Here is a 19,905-nt window from a genome sequence, read left to right as displayed (position 1 = left end):
ATCCAAACAGGCCATATGACCACTGCCATGAGAAGTTCAAGTGATCCCAAGGATGACTTCACTGCCAGACTGAAGAGCTACCCTGACACCTAGTGCTAGCTGGCATCTTCTCAAACCCACAGAAAACATTTCCAAAGCAATGAAACCCACTGCTATTCCCTCCTTGGCCAAATTACAGGCAGTTTCTCTCTCTGTGACTCCTGTTATGGTTTCAGGGCAGAAGGGAAGCAATGCAGAAGGACGCCTGCCCGCTCCTGAGGAGCAGGTAGAGCAAGACCGGTGTGGGTGGAGCTGGTGGGATGGTGAAGTCTTGCCTGCTCCTGGAAACGCAGGGCTCAGCAGCCCAACCTCTCAGTGCCAGGCTCCTCTTTCAGCTCCGGTATCCTGCAGCGGGCACCAGCCCAACGCTGGTCTCTGACTTGGTTTACTTTTCCACCCTTCGAGCAAGCCTTGGCCTCCTGCAAAGCTGTCTGAGCAGCTGCTTGTGCAGCGCAAACCACCTGAGCTGGCAGCTGAAACCCATCCGGCAACAAACAACAGCTCCGAATCAAGAAGGAAAATGCCTGGTCAAATAAAAGGGTCACCTTCTACTTGGCTCACCATCACTATCCTCCTTACAGTACTGTCCATCAGCTCCTCTTTGGGCAATAGAAGTGAAGGCGCCAAGAACTGAGTGAGCGTCTGACCCACAAAGGTGGCCCCTCTGAAAGGGGACACTGGTGGTAGATGTGTTTTGGGGATCTATCACCTCCCTTCCAGTGGACAAAATGACTTTTGCCTCCCTGTGCCTATGTTTTCTGAGCTCTTCCACCAACTAAAATTGAAAAAAATTGTCCTTTTTTTCATAATTCGAAGCCAAGCGCATGTCAAGAACACACAACGGAAACTAGGCAGAGTTGAAAAATATACTGGTCACTTTTTATTGAGCACCGAAGTAGCAGAACCCGTACACGTCTAAGCACCAGGGGCACAAACCAGGAAGGGTCTGCCTGGGGCTGTCGCAGATCCTCGGCTGCTGCAAGGCAGAGCAGCTCCACTGGCAGCGCCGGCAGCGCTCAAGGATCTGCAAGGCCATGAGCATTGCTAGCACACAGTGATACACGTAAAGTTTATTATAGCACCAAACTTGCTTTAAAGTGTACATGGGAACATGAGCATTGCTAGCACACAGTGATACACGTAAAGTTTATTATAGCACCAAACATGCTTTAAAGTGTACATGGGAACATTAAAAACAACCTACATTAGTGATTTCCTACTGTGCTTCACAAGATTGTTGTTAAGCCATTTGTCTTTGGAGAGAAGACAAGCTGAGGACAACTCATTTGGTCTGTGTTTTCGGTTCAACATGTGATGGATGTCAGTGTTGAAAACACAGTATTTGGACAAGTCTCTTCTGTGGCTTTTGTGTCTGAGTTTGACAATCAATAACTTTAAAAGAATTAACTTGAAAAAACCCCAAGCGTTATAGCACCATGAGGAAGGGTGATGTCTTTGATAACACCCAGTAAACAAATTCATCAACAAATTATTAATTTGTCAATATTCTTTTTTAAAAATTCCTTTTGCAAGTAGAAAATACGTTTACCATCCCATCCAGCAAGGTGGTCAGGTATGTGCTTTTGTAGCACAAAAAAGCAGCCACTGAAGTGAATGTGTCCACTCAAATTAAGCATATTTTTGGATCCTTTGCAAGATTAGGTTGAGATCTGAAGTTTTAATCTTGCAATCTTTGTTAATGCTCAAGACATGTTTTTCAACTGGATCCTCTGCTGGTTTTAGGCACTGAGTTTTTTTTTTTTTTAAATAGAACAATTTGGCATTCACTCTTTGGGGCTTAGCAGTAACCATTGAAGGGCTTTGCTCATTTAATCAGAATTTGACTTTTCTGCAAAAAGTAATGCTGAAAAAAACCAACCCATTTCACTGAGCAGCACCTAGGAGCAAGACTTTCATGATGAGCTGTGTTGCTTTAAGTTGTCACGTTGTGTCAGTGGCAAAGAGGCAAGTTTCTGGCCTAAACTGAGATTGGAACTAGAAAATACGGACAGATTCCTGTCCATCCAGCAGGAGTTAAGAAGACATTGTATGAAGTTGTATATGATAAAATTCTAGAAATAGGTCTGTCCGAATATGGTGTTGCATTTAATACCTAGAACTTGGAACAAAGGCACAAAGAAGTGAATGGAGTTCAACAAATGAAGATATTTAGGAAAATGTGGAGCCCTTCATCTGTACCTTTGCTCTGCAAAGCACCGAGCAGTGTGCCTGTTTGTTTATGATAGGAAACAGAAGAGCAGCTTGGCGTCTTTCATCTCTCCAGCTGCAAATGTCGTATGCAAAGGATCAAGTGTTTTATAGATGTCTTAGCTTTGGCTTAAAACATTTGGTGAGTGGAAAAAAATCCCATAGTTTGTGGGTGGAAGCAGGCACTTGTATTTGTGAATTGGGTGTTTATATACACCGCTACTACTCTGCATATTAAAATGCTAATTTTATGCATGCAGATGGGGACACGTACTAAACAAGGGAGCAAACATGGCTTCTTTTGCCTAGCAATTCTGGCAGATTTGTCAAAATGAAATGCAACTGTCCCTTTAGGACTGCCACAGAAAAGAACAACATTCATAGAAAATGTGTTTTCCATTTTATAACGCTAAACAGCCAAAAGAAGCTGTAAGGCCCAAATACAAATAACTTGACTGTAAGGATTTATGACAGTCAACATAAAGGTACAGGACTTCTAAAAAGCAGTTGCCCATCTGCCAGATAATCCTTTTAATCACACAAATTTATCCTGCTTTTTCTTTTCTAATATGTGCAACAACTAATCCAGACTCCAGCCCTCTTGCTGAGGTTTTGCAGGTACAAAAACGCAGATTTACATTTTGTGAGTATTAAAGGTGCTGGCTAAAAACAACAACTTAAAAAGACTGGCACGCATGTGTGTCTGCTTAGATATTGTAGAAAGAAATCTATTCCATCATCTGCTCTCGATCTGCAGCTCACCAGACTGAGAAGCTAAAGGAAAGTAACTTAAAAAAAAAATTTATAGAACCTGTTTTGCTCCTAGCTCAGAGTTCCTCAAATTCTTAAGATTTCAGGTTTAGGCTTGTAGATGGGGTGTCAAACCTGGTGAACCCTAGGTATAAATGGGAAAAGAAGAAACGTGCAGGTTTCTTCAAACTTTAAACTTAGGAAAAGGCTTATTTAAAGTAGTTGTTCGAGACAGGCAGGCACTGGATTTGATCCAGAGAGCCTCTTTAGTCTTACACTCTTGCCTATTTTAATGTAACTTAGATATGATATTTAGGTACAATTCTGACGTCACTTCATTTTTATAATACTGAGTTATGTTCATGGTCATGAAATCCGGATCGGTCACATAACATGCACATAAAGGGCAGGCTCTGTTCCAGCAGCCTGATAATGGCGCTGTGGCTTATAGGGATCCGCTCAGAGGTATTTACAATTCATTGGTAGAAGGGCAGCTGATAAACGGCATGGTTCTTTCAGGGGATCGCGTTTCTCCCCCTGCTGATAGGCTTAAAATCTAGACTCATCCTGTTCCTTGAACAGCGAAGACTTTTTATCACTGGTGGGCAGGGATCAGGGTAATGCTGGAGACGTGCTCGTGGAGGTTTGGGACCAGAATTCTTCCAAAACAGAAAACTGTTGGGTAAAGCATTCCTTGACAGCTGCTTAACAGAGTGGTCCAGCTGGGTGAAAATCAAACAAAAAAAAAAGGAATTAAAATATTTATCCTTCCTGGGAAGTTTGCACAGAACTTGTCCTTACGTAGCCGTGTAATCTTAACAGTCAGCCTGACGTAGGTACATAAAAGACACACTGAACTGCTTTGTTTGCATAACTGCCAGTTAAACTCAAGTTAGTTTTAAAGTGAAGCTGAAAGTGTTGAGAAAACCATCTTGGGACAGAACCTTTGGTATAATAAATATTGTCATTCTTGCCTAATTCAAAGCCTGATAAAATGATTGGAGCTTTTTCAGTTGGCTTCGCTCTGGCCAGATACAAGCACGTTTACTCACATGAGTGGGACACACTGTTCAGTGCAACTGTTCACGCACATAAAGTTGCCCCACAAAATCACCCATATGCCTAAGTATTTGCAAGACTGACCCCCACTGCAATCAGTCCAGAATAAAGGGCTTTTTAATTTGTCTTGCAGGAGCAGTTATACCTGCATTAGAAGAAGCCCCTAAACAGAAAGTTTAGTGTCTTAAGGCACACAAAGTTTTGCAGCATTTATTATTCATTCTGAAAATCACTCCATCCTCTAAACACCCACAAGGCAAAGGTTCTTCAAAGAAATCAGGTGCATCTTGTGAAATTAGAATAAAAATTGGGAGGGGGAAAGTAAGCACTGGGAAAGATTGAATTCTCCATGGACAGTTTGCAGAGCTCAATCTCCAGTGCCACAGGTTCTCAGGATACTTTTACAGCACCATCTGTTTGTCGGCATAGGTGTTCCATGGAGCCTGAGGTATGCACCTGTACACAGTTTTCAGGTGCTGTCCTTACACTGGCGTTTTGATGAGAGGTAATTTCACCCTCAAACAACCATTTCTTTAAATAATTGCATACTAAGCACCGACTACTTTCACCCAGCTTTCCCTTTATTCACAGGACACTTACCCAGGCACACCTTTGATTAGCCTAAATGCTTCTGCTGGTTTTTCACATAGCCGACCACATTGTTGGAATTGCTCCCTGTAAAACAAATATCAGCAAGTTAGGTTTTAAGTTAGTCTCTGGCAAATGTTTTCTCAAGATTCTCTAAAAAGTACAGTTTTACTGGTCTCATTATTTAGCAGTTCTCTGGGAGAGCTGCGATAGCTCGCTGGACAGAGGAAAGGAAATCCTTTCATAGTTTTATCAGCTATACTGGCCAAATTTGGCTGTTTGTAAATCTTATCATATCAAAGATGTTGTCTAGTTATATCTGAATATCACTCCAATCTGATCTGACTGTCCCCCTCTAGATCTAAGAGTTAGCAGAAACCAGGAGCTTTGAAGCCATGAGAAAAGAGATCTTCTGGAAGATCCTCCTGCTTTCTTTGAGACACATATCTATCAATTTGTTCAAGGGACCTGACACCTCCTGTGGTTGCAGATAACAACAAGGGACTCATTCATTGGGTTCCAGTCATCTCTTATCACATACCACAATACAAGCTCTGGGCAAAAGACCCTGCTTTTGACAGAGTTCTATGTTCATCTGCAAGGAGTCCTGGGCCATGAGCAAAGCTCCAAAAATATACCTAAAAATAACAAAAGGTTATTGGATTGGGTGTTTCTCACCCCTTGGGTGGGAACCCTTGGCAGAAGGCTGCATCATTTAGCACATTGTGTCACAACTGGAGATACTGATTCTCAAGAGTCCGCAGTCAGGGCATTGCAGATCTTAAAATAAGATCTTTTGACCAAGGCGTAGAGAATTGAGGCTACAGAATCTCTTTTTGCTATCTACAAACCTTCATTTCATAAGCAGCAAATTCCTTGTAAGCAATGCAATAACTATAAAGCTTAATAATAGCAAACACTTAATGCCAGCCGCTTACCAAAATATTCTTTGTAATACTTATGCCTCAGGTTGCGTCCATCTGAAAAGGAAGGTAAGTAATGAGAACATATTTGGTCAGCCTTCATTCTTTGTGTTAAACTCCAACCTTCTGTGTACAGCACAGAGAAATTATACATATGGAAATAATGACCTCACAAACAGGAAAATAGAAGATCTGTGTAGCTGAAGTAGTGTAGGCTGCTATAAACCTCTTATAAAACTGTTTAGATTATTGAACTATGTGGACAAACCTCACTTTCCCTGAGAGTGGTTAACTGCTGGCCACTAGCATGTTATGTTCTTTTCAGTAGCTATGAGTCAAGGAATCACAGACTTTCTCAAAAGAAGATTTGGGTAAAGTTTCAGACCATCTATTAGTGTTTTACATAATTCAAGTTCCAGCTAGGTTTTTCTGTTTACCATTTATATAATTATTTAAGCTCTTAGAAATACCTCGTGTCTAAGAACCAAACAGCTATACATTACCTTAGTTACCACGGATGTTATTAAAGAAAAAGTTATACAAGAATAAAAGGGATGATCAAAAAGCCCTGGAAAAAAATCTTAGTCTTTTATGGAAGCAGTTCAGGGATCTGGTTTGATGCTTCCCCTGGCTTTTACAGTGACGAAATGGCAAAACTGATGTCTCATGTCTCTACACTGAGATGATTTGTAGCCCAGTGCAGACATACATATCCTACTATTCAATGAAGTTACACATACTTAGACATGTTATGAGCTTTCCTGGAAAATAGCTAGGCCTCTGTAAGTTCCTTTATTGAGCAAATGTGTCGGCAGAATAAAGGAAACAATGTTTTGGACGCAGAAAGCAAAGTCATAAGTCAAAACTGGGATTTGAAATTCATACTTCTTAGTTAAGTGTGTAGTAATATATAAACATTTCTATTTTTTGTGCTGCGTAATAATGGCACATGCAGGTTACTACCTGCTCTGCTTACACAATCCCAGAGGACACTGGCATACAGAGCAAACAAGAACTGTGTCCCCTGCTTTGGGTATTTCACATAGCTCAGCCAACATCAAGGGCATTAGAGACCTGAGATTGCTGCAGAGTGGGGACTGTCTCCCAGCCCAGCTGTCACACACTGCCTTGGGGCCTTGGGCTGCCCAGAAAACCTAGGAAGCCCATCAGAGCAGATGTACCAGCAGATCTCCTCCAAAGCCAGTGAGAGCGCGCCGTCCCTTACTGGTGTTCGCATGACAGAACATGAAAAGGAAGGGAGATTTCCAGTCAACTGACCTGGATTTCCACGGAGCTTGATGCACTGGCCCCTGTTAGGGATTCCTTCAGCCATGTTACCCGGGTTGATGATATGGCATTCATAGCCTGTGGGGCAATGCAGAGGCTCATCTCCATCCTCAGTGGTACTGCAGGCCTCAGCTGCAAAAGAAGCCTGCAGGTCATAAATCATGGCTTTAACACCCACAGGTAACCAAAATACGACAACACGGCCACCTTCTTCTGCATCTCCTCCCAGACAGGATCTCAGACTACTTCCCATGCAAGGGTACCAAGGAGCTAACACCTCCAAAGAAGCCTGGCAGAGCAGGTGATCCAGTTCACACCTTACACAAAAACTTACGTGTCTAGCCCTATATGGGGAGTGCAGGTCAGCCCGATTACCTGTAACGACGCCCTCCCCACAGCCTGTTGTGCAGGGTCTGGGCGAGGGCTGGAGAACAGTGAAGACAGACAACCACTGACCACCATGCTCGCTCTGACGGGTTGTCCCTCCGTGCGTCTTTTCCTCCAAGCAGCCATAAGTCTGTTCCAGCCAGTGTTTCGGGCTGGGTGGGTGAGGAATCAGGGAAACATGACCAGGAAGCTGGCAGCTTGCTGCTTTGTTCTTTGCTCCACACCCACTAACGTACTGATGAATTTAAACCTCAGATGTGACTCACTGTGGAGTAAGGCAGTACCACCCCTTGTTACCAGTGGAGACTTTAACCGCCTTGACCCTGGATTTTCAGCAAGTGCAGAGCAGAATAAGAAAGTAAAGCAGGACTTACAGGCAGTGTTTGTGTCCATTAAATGTACAGACTATGCGGGGACACTCCACCCTTTCATTTGCCAGGATTTTAATATCAAGGACCTCTGCTGTAATTGTCATGCCATGACTGATGGTTCTTATTTCACTAATTACTCCCTCAAGCTGAGATGAAGGTGTTAAGATAAGAACAAATAATATTAGCATGACAGGAATGGATGAGGAGGAACCTATTTTATCTTATTTCTAGCAGTGCAACTCCAATGAGCTGGAGGCAGAATTTTCTCTTGAAGAACTAGGAGTTTCCATAATAGATGAGAATTCGGCGAGTCTGATAGCATATGTGTAAGACCAAAAAGGGTAATTTATTGGCACTACCTGTGTCTGACTAAAGCTGATCAAAAGCTGGAGTAGCCTTTCCATAAAGACATTAAGAACTTCAGGCATACATACACCTGGGGATGTCTTGTAGAAGAAAACTTCTCTTCCCATTTCCCTACTCCCTCCTTGTTTCACTTTGAGGTATTGGAAAAAATTAATTAAAAGACCTTTCTCTATGGAATTAACCCGAGAAGTCCAATCTCATTAGCAGTCCCCAAGCTTAGATGCTCCCAGCTCCATGTCAGCTTGACACAACTCTGCAGCAGTTTGCCAGGGCTCTTGTTCAAAGCAGCCTTCAGACTTGAAAGCCCCAGCGCCAGCCCAAGGCATTTGTGCAGTGAGGCCACTCTGGATTAAGAGACCTCCTAATCCAAGTCTGCCCACAGTCCATCAGGCAGCTGGCAGAAAATCTGTGTATGCTGACAAAGCCTTTTTCTAAAAAATTATATATTTCTACTTATTTCAAGAATGGATACAAAGCCAGTTCTCTGGAGTATTCCTAGTGCTCTGCTGGATAAGCCATATCCATAAAAAGCAACTGATTTGCTGCACCAGCAACTAGCCCCCTGCACAACACAGCGTTATTCCTGCGGAAACTCCAGACAAATACCTGTAGCCCCAGCATCTCAACAGGCCCGGCAAGCCCTGTGTATGATGAATATATTATTTAGTGCCTTTTGTGTAATTACCGATCTCACAGAGAAGACAGTGAAATGTACTGTACCCTGTAAGACTTCCTCTGGGCCATCCAAAAGCCACCCATTGCCTCCCAGCCAGCGGGGTTTGGGCTGAACCAACCAGTCTAAAACTGTAAAAGACAGAAACAAGAAATCACAGAGTCAAGGTGGAGTAGCCATAGGGCACACAGTTATGGAAAAGTCACAGACTTCCTCTAACAGCCAGTGACAAGGCTGCCAGGCTCCTGAAGGATGGATTTGAGCTTTCAGCAAGATACTTGTATTCATGCTATTGTTGTCCCAGTGGCAAGAGAGCCATGGATGTTATCCAGGGTCCCAGGAACCTGGTGTCATAAAGGCCAAAGCAGCTGTTGTTTCCCATCCTCCATTCCCGTGGCATGGATCAGATGAGATGGCTGCCTGGCTTCTGTGAGCACTAATTCAGATTGGGATTACTTCTTTTCCTGAATATATAATCCCAGGAAAAGAACTGTCCTCAAATGATGTCTACCATTTGTGCTGGTGGAAATTTTGCCACACCAGCTGACCTTGGATAATTTCTTAATTCAGCAATCATCCCAGAAATCAGAAGTGTGGAACCGAAACTTTATCCTCAACTCACGCTCAAGCCATGCCTCCCACCTGAGACCCAAAGCACATGGGGGTGACTACCATGATTTCTGCATGCTTCTCTCTACCATAATTTGATTGCTGGGTCCACTCTACCTGGCGGTGGCTGTACAGATTCCAGGCAGGCATAGATGCACCCGTTATAGCAGCAGCGCTTGTGCCTTTCACACTCTGAATCCGACCGGCAGCTGGGCACCTCGCAGGCTCGGTCAGGCAAAGTCTGGGGCGGTGGGGGGCAGCGGTCGTTCTTCTGGTAGTGCGAACTGTGAGAATGAAGAGGGTACTCATAATCCTTGCAAAGAAAAGAAAAGGAAACAAAGGTTTGGCATAAGGTGAATACCAAACATCCCATCAGTTGAAACAGAAGAGGGATTTTCAAAGTGGTTTTCAAGTATTCATTATAGAGGAGAATTAACTGTTCAGCTCCCCCAGCCCTGTCTGCAACACACTGAAGAGAGAGCTATATGACCACCTTAGCACACTGCTTTGGAAATGCCAAACCACCAAATTATTGTGTGGAACTCATTTTATAATTAAGGTTATTGTAATGACAATGAGGAGGTAAAAAAAATCCTTTAAAGTCTTTTATAATTGTCCGGGAAACAGAGAGAAAGACTCCAGGCATCCTCATGATGAGCATGCCGAAACACTTTGATAGTAAAGCAGTGGAAATGATGACACTGTATTGTTTTGAGGTTACGTCCCCAAATGGGACCTGGAACTAATGTCCCAGGTAGCACCTGTCTCCTCAATAGGCTCCTTCTACCTTCATCGCCTTCTTCTGGACCAGAACTTAGAGGGGAGTTTTTCAAGCTTATCCACTGTGGGGTCCTGGGTTGTTGAATTAGCGACCATTTCTAAAACATGAGATGGTCTGAGATCTGTGTGGGTGATGTCAGTTTAATCCCAAAGAAAATGAGGCTGTGCTTGACTATAGCAGAAAGCAGGCCAGCTGCTCATTGCACACGGAAAGGACAAGGGAGATTTAAAGTGGATTAACAGGCACAGGATTTTAGCAAAAACATTTATAAGAGGCAGCATTCAGATATTATTCATGCTGGTGGCATTTTAGCAAGAAGCCAAGTCCCTCCAACAGAGAGGTGAATCACCTGAGCCCACTCCTTTCTCACCTATGGCTAAACTACTCATCTCTGGGCTTGAGCTCAGCTCCCCACAGCAGCATAAAGTACTCAGAAAGGGCAATCAGTTCTCAGACTTATTAACAAACATTAATAAGCTCTAATCAAACCAAAAGATGGATTCTGGATTTGCACTTTTAAAAGAGATCAGCATCTAGCCAGAGGTATGAAGTGAGTGCTGCCATGCACTCGCTAGCAGGCTGTTGAGTTTGAGAGTCCTACGTATACTTGGCCCGATCACTGTTGTGTTACGAAATCAGTGATGAACAACTGGGGAGTTCTTCCAAGAAACAACATGGTGCAACTCTGCCCAAGGGGGTCTCTAGGAAATTTCACCATCAGGCTATGGAGAAATTTGTGGTGAGAATAATATCCCTCTTTATCTACATGCTGCTACATCCTCATTGTTGAAACCTCCCGATGGCTTCTGTGGAGCATGTGTGCCTTTGCGAAACAGCATGTCCCCACATGTACTGTCCAAAAAAATGGCCAAGGAGAGGCCCCAGGAGGTCCATTGCCCTGGGGACTGACTGCTGGCCCACACGGCCTCTGCTGCTACCTGTGATCGAGCAGCAATCAGTTATCAGTAACGGTGAAAACAATATCATCTTCACTCCCTTGGGATAATTTGTAATGTAGAGAATGAAGGCAATCCCAAGGGACACCAAAAGAAATACCTATGCACATTGTTTGTGGTACTGATGTGAGAAATTTTAGTTCCATATTGTACATAGCGTAGAATCGTATCGACAAGGTGGTGGTTTTTACACCAAAGCTGACCTCCGTTCTTTGAGCCATAGCTAGGGGGAAACGGAGAGCAGCAAAGTTTCTCCGCTGCCTGGTTGCACAGAGATTGAGTGTCAGCCAATGTAGAAGTTTAGAGAAAAGTCAGGATGATTAAAAGTTTTAATTTCTGTTACAGGGTGTATGTTAAAGAAAATCCACATCCTGGTTATACCTATAACTGGTTAAATAATGTGTGTGTGTCTGTGTGTGAGAGACAGAGAATTCCTAATATTTCCACAAACGACAGTCTCCTGCCCTGTTCCCAGTATCAGCCTGCCCTGTTCTCAATATCAATAAACAATTTTCTGCTTTTTCTTCAGTTGTTTCCATTCAGTGAACAAGAAACTGCTCAAAAACCCTTCCGTGAGGTTGTTAACCCATGAATCGATAGGCTCTTTGAACCACAAAATAGGCTTGACAAAAAGTATTTCCTAATTTTGATGATGTTTTCAATGTTAAAGTGTAAAACAAGGTGTAAGCTATAGCATCATCCCATTCCTCAGAAGCTGAAAACACTCCATAGAATCATAGAATCATTAAGGTTGGAAAAGACCTCTAAGATCATCGAGTCCAACCGTCGACCCAACACCCCCATGCCCACTAAACCATGTCCCTAAGCGCCTCATCTACACGTCTTTTAAATACCTCCAGGGATGGGGACTCAACCACTTCCCTGGGCAGCCTGGTCCAATGTTTAACCACTCTTTCAGTAAAGACATTTTTCCTCACGTCCAATCTAAACCTCCCCTGGCACAACTTGAGGCCATAAATATCCAGCTTTGAAATAAGGTGCTTTTAAATTGAAGATATTGCACGTTCAACTTTTTTTGCTGTTGTTGGATTTTAAATAGAGAAAATGCTTGGACCAAGTATAATTCTGGGATATAAGAGAGCATTTAATAGTAAATCTATGCAGTTCCAAACATTTAACAGGTCTCCTTGTTGGAGGGAGCATTCATCCGGGAAGCTCACAGTTTACTATTCTATTATTTGAAATGTCAACTGCAGACTGAAAAATAATACTGGCAAATAATGGATACATGAGGAAAAAAACAAAACTCCAAACAATTACTGCAGTTGCTTCACAGATGATTCAGAGACCAAGAAGCCAAAATTGCAATGAACAGTTGGCTCAAGGAATGAGATTTCCATTTGGGAACAATACAACATTTTTAGCCAAATAACTTTGTACTTCATGACCTCCCTGCCCATTTTCTCTGTTCACCTATTGCTCTGAACCCGTTTCTTTCAAAACCTCATGGCCAAAAAAATATTTTTTGTGCATTTGATCTAATAAAACCATTGCCACTGGTTTATATATGCATAAACCATCCCAGTGGGAAACAGGATTCCCTCATTCCCAAAATAGCCTGGTTAAGGATGTCTCCAGGTATGAGTTACAAGGTCTTTTTAAAAGCTCTCCCAGGATTCACAGTTTGGCTCTGAGCATAGCTCGGATTTATTATTTTTACAGATTGTGACAACAGTCAAAATTTCTTTTAAGAATATTTTTCAATGCAGGAGGCAAATTGCTGTTTCCCACGGAGACTTATTAAATCATTTTAATGACAATATCTGCCTTAGAGATATACAGAAACAAAGTAAGGGGAAAAGTTCAGAGGTCAGCCGAGGAACCCTGGAGGTCAGTAAAGACGACTAGGAAAAACCTGAATGCACTCACTCACTTTCAACCCATATTTTCAACAGTAACTGTGGGATGCCGCCTGCCTCCAAAAAACCCCAGATCTGTTCTATTTTTTGTGCCTGAAACTAGACCCTGGGCTTGTGTCAAAGCACAATTCTCTGCTAATTCGTATTCTGCATGACCACCCCCAAGATCACGCATGAGGTTTATGCCCAGCCTCCGGTCATCAGTTCTGCCCCTGGCAGGTATTTCCAAACACTGGGCATAAACCACCTTTCCTCTGAAACAATACACAGTCAGGAGGAATTTAGAGCCCTCCAATATTTCTGTCAAAGACCTGGAAAAACTCAGATCATCAGTGATCAAAGTTGCAAATATCAGACTGAAGGAGGGTAAAACAATCTGAAGGACAAGACCAAAACAATAGGAATCATATTCTCCTGCTTGGAGAACATTGGGTTGGTAGTTTTGGTTCTGGTGTCTGCAGTACTGGAAGATTGTTGCAAAATTAGGGTGGGCTCAAAGAAGATGCACAATAGCGATTAGACGACTGGAAAGCAGGGACTACAGTGCAAGACTTATATGTGCACATGCAGGTTTCAAAGGGGAGGCTGAAGGCTGCTCTGCTCATACGTTACTCTGAGGTGAATGCGGGACAGAACTCCCATGGCAGATGTGCTAACCTGCTAGACGAAGAGGGTATCTCAGTGTTGATTTATGACAGCTAGCTGGAGGGTAAATAAATTGTTGGAAGAACATTACAGCAGCTGCGAGGAATTCCTCATTTCTGGAAATCTTTAAAAGAAGGCTGGATTTTTTTCTAAAATGCTTGATACAGTTGACACTGGAATAAAATCAAGACTGCCCCAGGTTTTTCCAACAGACATGTGGGTGTCTTGATAAGGAATTGAAGAGCACCCCCAGGTAGCTCCCTTCCTCTGCCCTTTGGGAACAGTCCACGGCCTGTGTGGGGGCTGCAGAATACCAGCTGCACATCAGTAAACTTGACGAGTGTCCCACTGGCTGTAAAATACATGGATTTGCTAAAAGCTGGAAGCCCAGCTCCTCCATCCCACTGACTGTCAGTTTTTTCTTCTCACTGCATTCCCTCTCCTCTTTCTCCCTCCTCCGTTCCCACTTGACCCCTCCTTGCCAACCAGCACCCTTTCCCAGAGTCCTTAATGAAAGACTCCTGGCCGGACCTCAAGCCAGCTCCTCATCGTAACACCTGCTCATCATTCTGCAGCCAGCAGTTCGGTGGATGCATTGCTCCTACTGTGGACTCAGATTTTTTGGACTCAGACAACATCACTCTCAGTCAACTCCCTACCCCTCACCGCCTCTTCCCCCTACAGACCTTGCCCGTGTCCTTCTGGGCGTCCCACAGGGATGTCTATGGCCCATCTCCTGTATGGCTGCATGTTGCCGTGAGCACCTCCATCTGTTACCCCTCTATCCAAGTGACTCACAAATCAGCTGTGCCACCCACAGCCTCTGATTTCCAAACTGTAGGGAGCATACAGCATTTGATAGAAAAGAAAGCATCTCTCTGAGAAACAAGAGGGGCTGCCAAAACAGACTCTTGGTGGATGAGGATGGAGAGTGGACGCCTTCGTCCTTACAAGGCTTTGAGAGGAAGGAAAAAGAAAAGCATTTTCTGTTTTCCCTAGATAAGATGTTTCTGTCAATATGAGCAATTCTAGCTGAGCTTGCCAGATCAGTAGCACCTGGATTCACGCCTGCCAGAAAAAACAGTCCTTTGAAGAACTGCAGATTGAAAGAAGAGGATATATCCTCAGGGGAGTGGGCTCTGTGCCTCTACAGAGCATGTTATCTGAAGATCAACATGTAAATTCTTGTTCTACTCCTGTCCTATCTCTCTGGGTCATTTACTTCATAGCTCCTACTGAATTTGAGCTTTGCATTGAAATATGACAGAAGAACATACTAATAAATACACTTTCCAGTGAGTGATTTTGCAGGAAACACAGCTCTTCATGTCACCATTTTCCAATTAAAGTGCAAACCAGATGATACCCTGTCCCGAGGGAGGCTACAATGAAGAAAATTTCTTATTGTAAAATACTGGAGTGCCGTTCAAATAATATTCAAATATTAGCACAATGTTTTCTGGAAAATTTCAAGGAGACAAGAGCACCATATTTCTGAGTCAGCAATCACACAAACCAAATGTAGCTGTCCCCAGACATCACTCTAGATGACATGGGCAAAAAAGCATCCATTTTAAATTAAAAGCTTTTATATGTGGCTGCAGAAAACAGGTGGAGGAATCCCCCCGTGACACCAAGGAGCTGTTTATGCACATGCAATGGCTGGAAGATGCGATCAAACCCGAGCATGAGAAAACAGACTGGCTGGGGCTTCCACCTAGGCGATTCAAGGGGCAGAAGCCTTGGGTCAGTGCTGGCTTCTAAGGGGACTTTAATGGAGCAAGTAAAAACTTCAAATTCAAATTTTTTTTTCTTTCTAAAGAGCAGGTCCTGAAAGTCAAGCTACCAAACTATTTTCCTTTTTTTTTTTTAATTTCCTCCATGGCCATCTCTAACAGTCTTTTGGCCCAGACCATCCTTTTCTCCACTCACAATAACTTGTTGCTGCTTCAGTTTCAATTCCAGTACTGCCCTGAGTACTGGAACTGGATCTGGAAATCCAATCCAATCCAAACCGCAGATCTGGAAACGGTGGTTGCGCTCAGTAGCCCACTGGCGAATAACCGCATGGCTCTTTTTCCCCTCTAACACACTGGGCAGGCACAGCAAGTGCTCCAGCGCTCCCTGGGCACACAGGGGACACTGGAGCCTCTGCAGCTCCATGCTGTTTTCTTGCACGGCAAGTCTTCTGCCCTTCCCTGGTTTGTTCTTACTTGTGATGGCTTAAGGATGAGAATGTGGCTTAACGTGCGACCGGCACGTTACTCTGACACTGTGGAGCTGGAGGTCTCTGTGCTCCAGTGATTCACAAAACCCTAGGCAATGCCACCATCCCTCTAGTACACATTATCACTAGGAGTTGGAGACATTTACCCAAAGTTACCCCAAAAAGCAGTGGAGGCACTGGGCAGGGAACCCTCCTCCCTACTCTAACCAATGAATAACATTATCTTCACTAGGTCTATCCCCAGACATATAGGTTTTGCATTCCCCTTCTCCCCGTTCACACTTCGCTTGCTGCCCTATGAAGTTTCTAGGAAAAGCAGTGACGGCTGCCGTACCCATGTCTTCTCACTGTTCCAAGCATGCTTTACAAGTTTCCCACTGCAGCAGCTAGGTGGCAAAAGTTTAGTACAGCCTGGGAAACTTAATGCAACCCTTTATAAAGAGACAGCCTGGGGATTCAAATGCTTCTTATTCTAAAATGATACACACACGTAAAGACAACTCCCCTTTCACAGTGAGCATACCCAGCTCCCCCAAAGTCACCCCACCACAGTTTACTCACATCATATTTCTCCGTCATTTTCAGATGTAAAGCACGCTTCCAGAGATTCCTTGCACAGCCCGAATCTGGCAGCAAAACTAAGACACACAAGGCTGCAGTGAAAATCTTTTTACAGAAATGCATCTCTGACAGCACCCTGGAATCCATTTTCCCAAGGAGAGATGAAATAAGGAGCCTGGCTTTCGGGATCCAGACGATTCAGAGTCTTGGCAAGGAGGGAGGAAGACGGGGAGGGAGGGAGAGCGAGGGCTGATCGCTGGTGAGAGCTGCTTTTCGCTGCGCAGCTTCTGGGAAGGGAAAGGGGGAAAAAAAAAAAAAGGAGCCCACAAGCAGAAGCAAGGAGCTGCTGTTGAACTTCTTTACTCAAAGTTAGATCAGGTTCTCGGCTCACATGTTCACACAAAGCACACGCTCTCCTTGAATGATAGATGGGAAGATTATTTGGAAAGATTATTTTTAGACCTTTGTTCCCAACATCTGGCATCCTCAGAGAGCCCCATTCAAAGCCAAAGCGTGGGATCAGATGACAGCTGCCGCAGGGGGAAATAAAGGTCTTGGAGGGGTGGGCTCGGCAGCTTCTAGCAAACAGCTCACCCAAACTTTCCAAGCTACTCGGATCTCCCTTTGTGTGCTTCCCACTGTGCCCTGAGCTGTGGTTTTGGATCATATTTTGACAAAGTGATAACTTCATATGAAGATTGCTTGAAGGAAATGATTTAAAGACATGATAAACATGCAGGGGCTTTAATTAAACCAAGCTGACGTTAGCTTTCTGCAAATGATTTCAAAGAAGGGGAAGACGTGGCCATTGGGGAAAAATAAATCCATATGCATGGGTGGGGAATAGGGAAGGAAGGTGGTTTAGAAATGACATGACCAAATGGAAAGTGAGGAAGGGGACATGAGTCAGGCTATGCCTGACAATGGGAGAGACAGGGAGACTGGATGTGGGGTATTAGACACCTACATGGACATTCAGGCACCCAAATGCCTGAAGGACAAGAATGGACTTATGAAATCAGGCTGAAAGCATCCCAGCATCCTGCCTGGGACGGGGACAGAGGCAGGTGCCAAACAAAAAGTATGAGAACAGCGCAACTGTTACATATACATGAGTATAGATACATATATACATATGTATATGTATGCATGCTTATACTTTCACAGCCTTCAGTAATGCTGTTCAGGGCTTCCTGAGCCAAATGTGGGGGTTGCTTATTTTATAATCCTCCATGAATTTCTCCTCCAGCAGCTTGTCCAGCCTCCACCTGGAATGAAGGAAGAAAGGGAACCACAAAGCTAGTCAAGATATGAGCGCTAAGCCCGGCTTGCCTTCAGTTTACCCTGACTGCAGACCTGCTCTGTAGCCTAGGCAGAGCAGAGCGGAGGCTTGCTGGGTGCATTGAATTTATTTTATATCTGCTGTAAAATGGGTCTGCACAGGAGTGTTAGGCCCTGTGGACAAATACAAAAAAATCTTCCAATTCTTCCTTACACCTGAAAGCCATGGCAAGTCACTTTGATCCATGCCTAAGTGTCAATAGCTGCACGTAGGTGGTAGCCAAAGGATTTAATCTCCAAGCTTGCCAGAATATGGTGATGGGAATCTGAAGAATAAATGAGGTGTGGGTTTTAAAAATCTCTGTATTTAATGGAATATATTTGATTTATTTAGAGATAAGGGGTTTACAGGGTTTCTAGCAGTAACTGTGCTTTGGGACAGTCCTGTCCATATCTCTACTGCTGTAGAACGCTTCTTAGCAACAAAACCTGTTCGGTTCATGCCAATGAATTTAGTTGGTAAGAAAAGCCGACCAGGGACTACTGTTATGGGAGGAAAGTAGAGAAAGAAGGGTGGGGAAAGAGAATGAAGAGTTAAACTGGGGAGGGTCACCTCCCTCACAGCTGCAGCAATATAAGGAGGTCCTCCTGGGGCAGAGCAAGCTGCCTTGCCTCTGCGTGGAGTCTATGGACTCCCAAAGGAGCTCTGATGGCAAGTGTCCTAAAGGTGATCTCTACGGAGATGCAATGACCGTATATTGCTCTGTGTTTGTATAATTTTCATCACTGCTTGATCCATAGGTTGCTCCTGCAATAACATGACAGTCGCTTTGCACCATCCTGCTGGTTCTCCTCTCTCCCAGAGCTGTAGTCACCCATTTAAAGCAGTATTTATCCCAGTTTTCCTTTAAACAGGTCATTTCCCTCAGGCTGTCTTCTCTCCTGCATTTAATAAGGACAACTGTGGACAACTCATGTCCACAGGTCAGTCTACGGCTACGGAAAGTGACTCCCTAATGACTGAAGCGTTACCTTCAGATGAAGGCAGAGCTCAGCACCTACAGGTCACTGTCATCTCCACCCAAATCTCATCCAAATGTCATCTGAAATCAGCAGCTGTGCTGGAGTTAGTGAAAGGCACACTCAGATATCTTCAGTACACCCAGAAAGGAATATATCGCTACCATAAGACTTCAACTGTGGCTTTATTTTTTATTGCTCGGAGAACTTTGTCTGACACAACAGGATGCCTCCAATTCCTTTTAAAAACAAATCTCCCCTGTTTGTTGCAATATTAATATCTGCACCTTGATAAAGCACCTTTCAGGCACAACCAGGAGCTCCCACCAATGTCCTGACTCCTGTGTTGTAAGGTGACAAATGACATGGCTGGTTGCACAGAATAAACAAGATTTTTTCTTAGAGTATTCCTACTTAATTTATGTCTTTGTGCTGATATTTCACTTGTCTGTGCTCTTGCTGAAACCCAAACCAGCGTGAAACAACAACTGTTCACGATAAATCTCCCTAATTTAATTTCATTTTTGTTGTTTGTTTCGTATACTTGGAGCAACTAATTCTAAAGATTAATAGCTGCTTCAGACAACATTTACCAGCCTTTCTTTTGGCAGATATACAGCTTTGACATTTACCTAGGAGAAAATAGGTTCTGTGCATTACAGTTCATGGACTGTATACCAAAGCAGTGAGAATTCTGCAGGACCAAACTTCAACAGCTGTCATGGTTGAAGACCACAAAAATGAACGTTGATGTTATAACACTTAGGCCTCCTGCACACAACCATTTCACCTTAACTTCCCAAAGTACTGCATGCAATGCCTGGACTGGATTGTCCCTACTATCAGCTGGGGAAACTGAGGCACGGGGTGGGTGATTTGCTGAAGTTAGACCTTCTTCCATCTGCACGACCAAACTGCTAGAGTTATAACAGCTCAGACTAGGCCAGGGCTCTGTGCTTCAATGCTCTATACTCACATTCAATAGGGAATTCTTCATGCCACACATTTCCACTCCTCACATGCATCAACTTCTAGTCTGCCTTGGAAAGCAGGCAAAGGATTTTACATTTTTTATAGGATTAAGAAAAACTTCTTTAGCTGGCAACATTGGAAAGAATATATTTCTCACCTTTTCTGGATATTCTTCTTTCTGGTAGTCCCTGGCAGGGCTGTGTCATCACAGGACAACTGCAGGACAGCTTTAGCCCACTTCATATCCACATTGCCCTCCCATTTGGAGCCCAGTGCACACCTAAGCCGAGAGAGACTTTAGTCCACTCAGTTACGGAGGTTC

General features: G+C 43.8%; 1 protein-coding gene across 1 annotated transcript; it reads right to left on the bottom strand.

Moving 5' to 3' along the window:
• Positions 1–1,168: 1,168 nt before the first annotated feature.
• On the bottom strand, positions 1,169–16,833 carry WFDC1 (WAP four-disulfide core domain 1). Its single transcript, XM_009332309.1, has 7 exons — positions 16,311–16,833; positions 9,378–9,573; positions 8,699–8,782; positions 6,846–6,986; positions 5,583–5,624; positions 4,657–4,731; positions 1,169–3,719 (listed from the first exon to the last, which is right to left on the bottom strand). The coding sequence occupies exons 1-6, from the start codon at positions 16,455–16,457 to the stop codon at positions 4,673–4,675; spliced, it is 669 nt and encodes a 222-aa protein (XP_009330584.1). The 5' UTR covers positions 16,458–16,833; the 3' UTR covers positions 1,169–3,719; positions 4,657–4,672.
• Positions 16,834–19,905: the final 3,072 nt, after the last annotated feature.

The sequence above is a fragment of the Pygoscelis adeliae genome, unplaced genomic scaffold, assembly GCF_000699105.1.
Source record: "Pygoscelis adeliae isolate BGI_AS28 unplaced genomic scaffold, ASM69910v1 Scaffold18, whole genome shotgun sequence".
Lineage (NCBI taxonomy): Eukaryota > Metazoa > Chordata > Aves > Sphenisciformes > Spheniscidae > Pygoscelis > Pygoscelis adeliae.
Note: the sequence above shows the minus strand (reverse complement) of the source record. Positions and strands in the feature narration are given on the sequence as shown.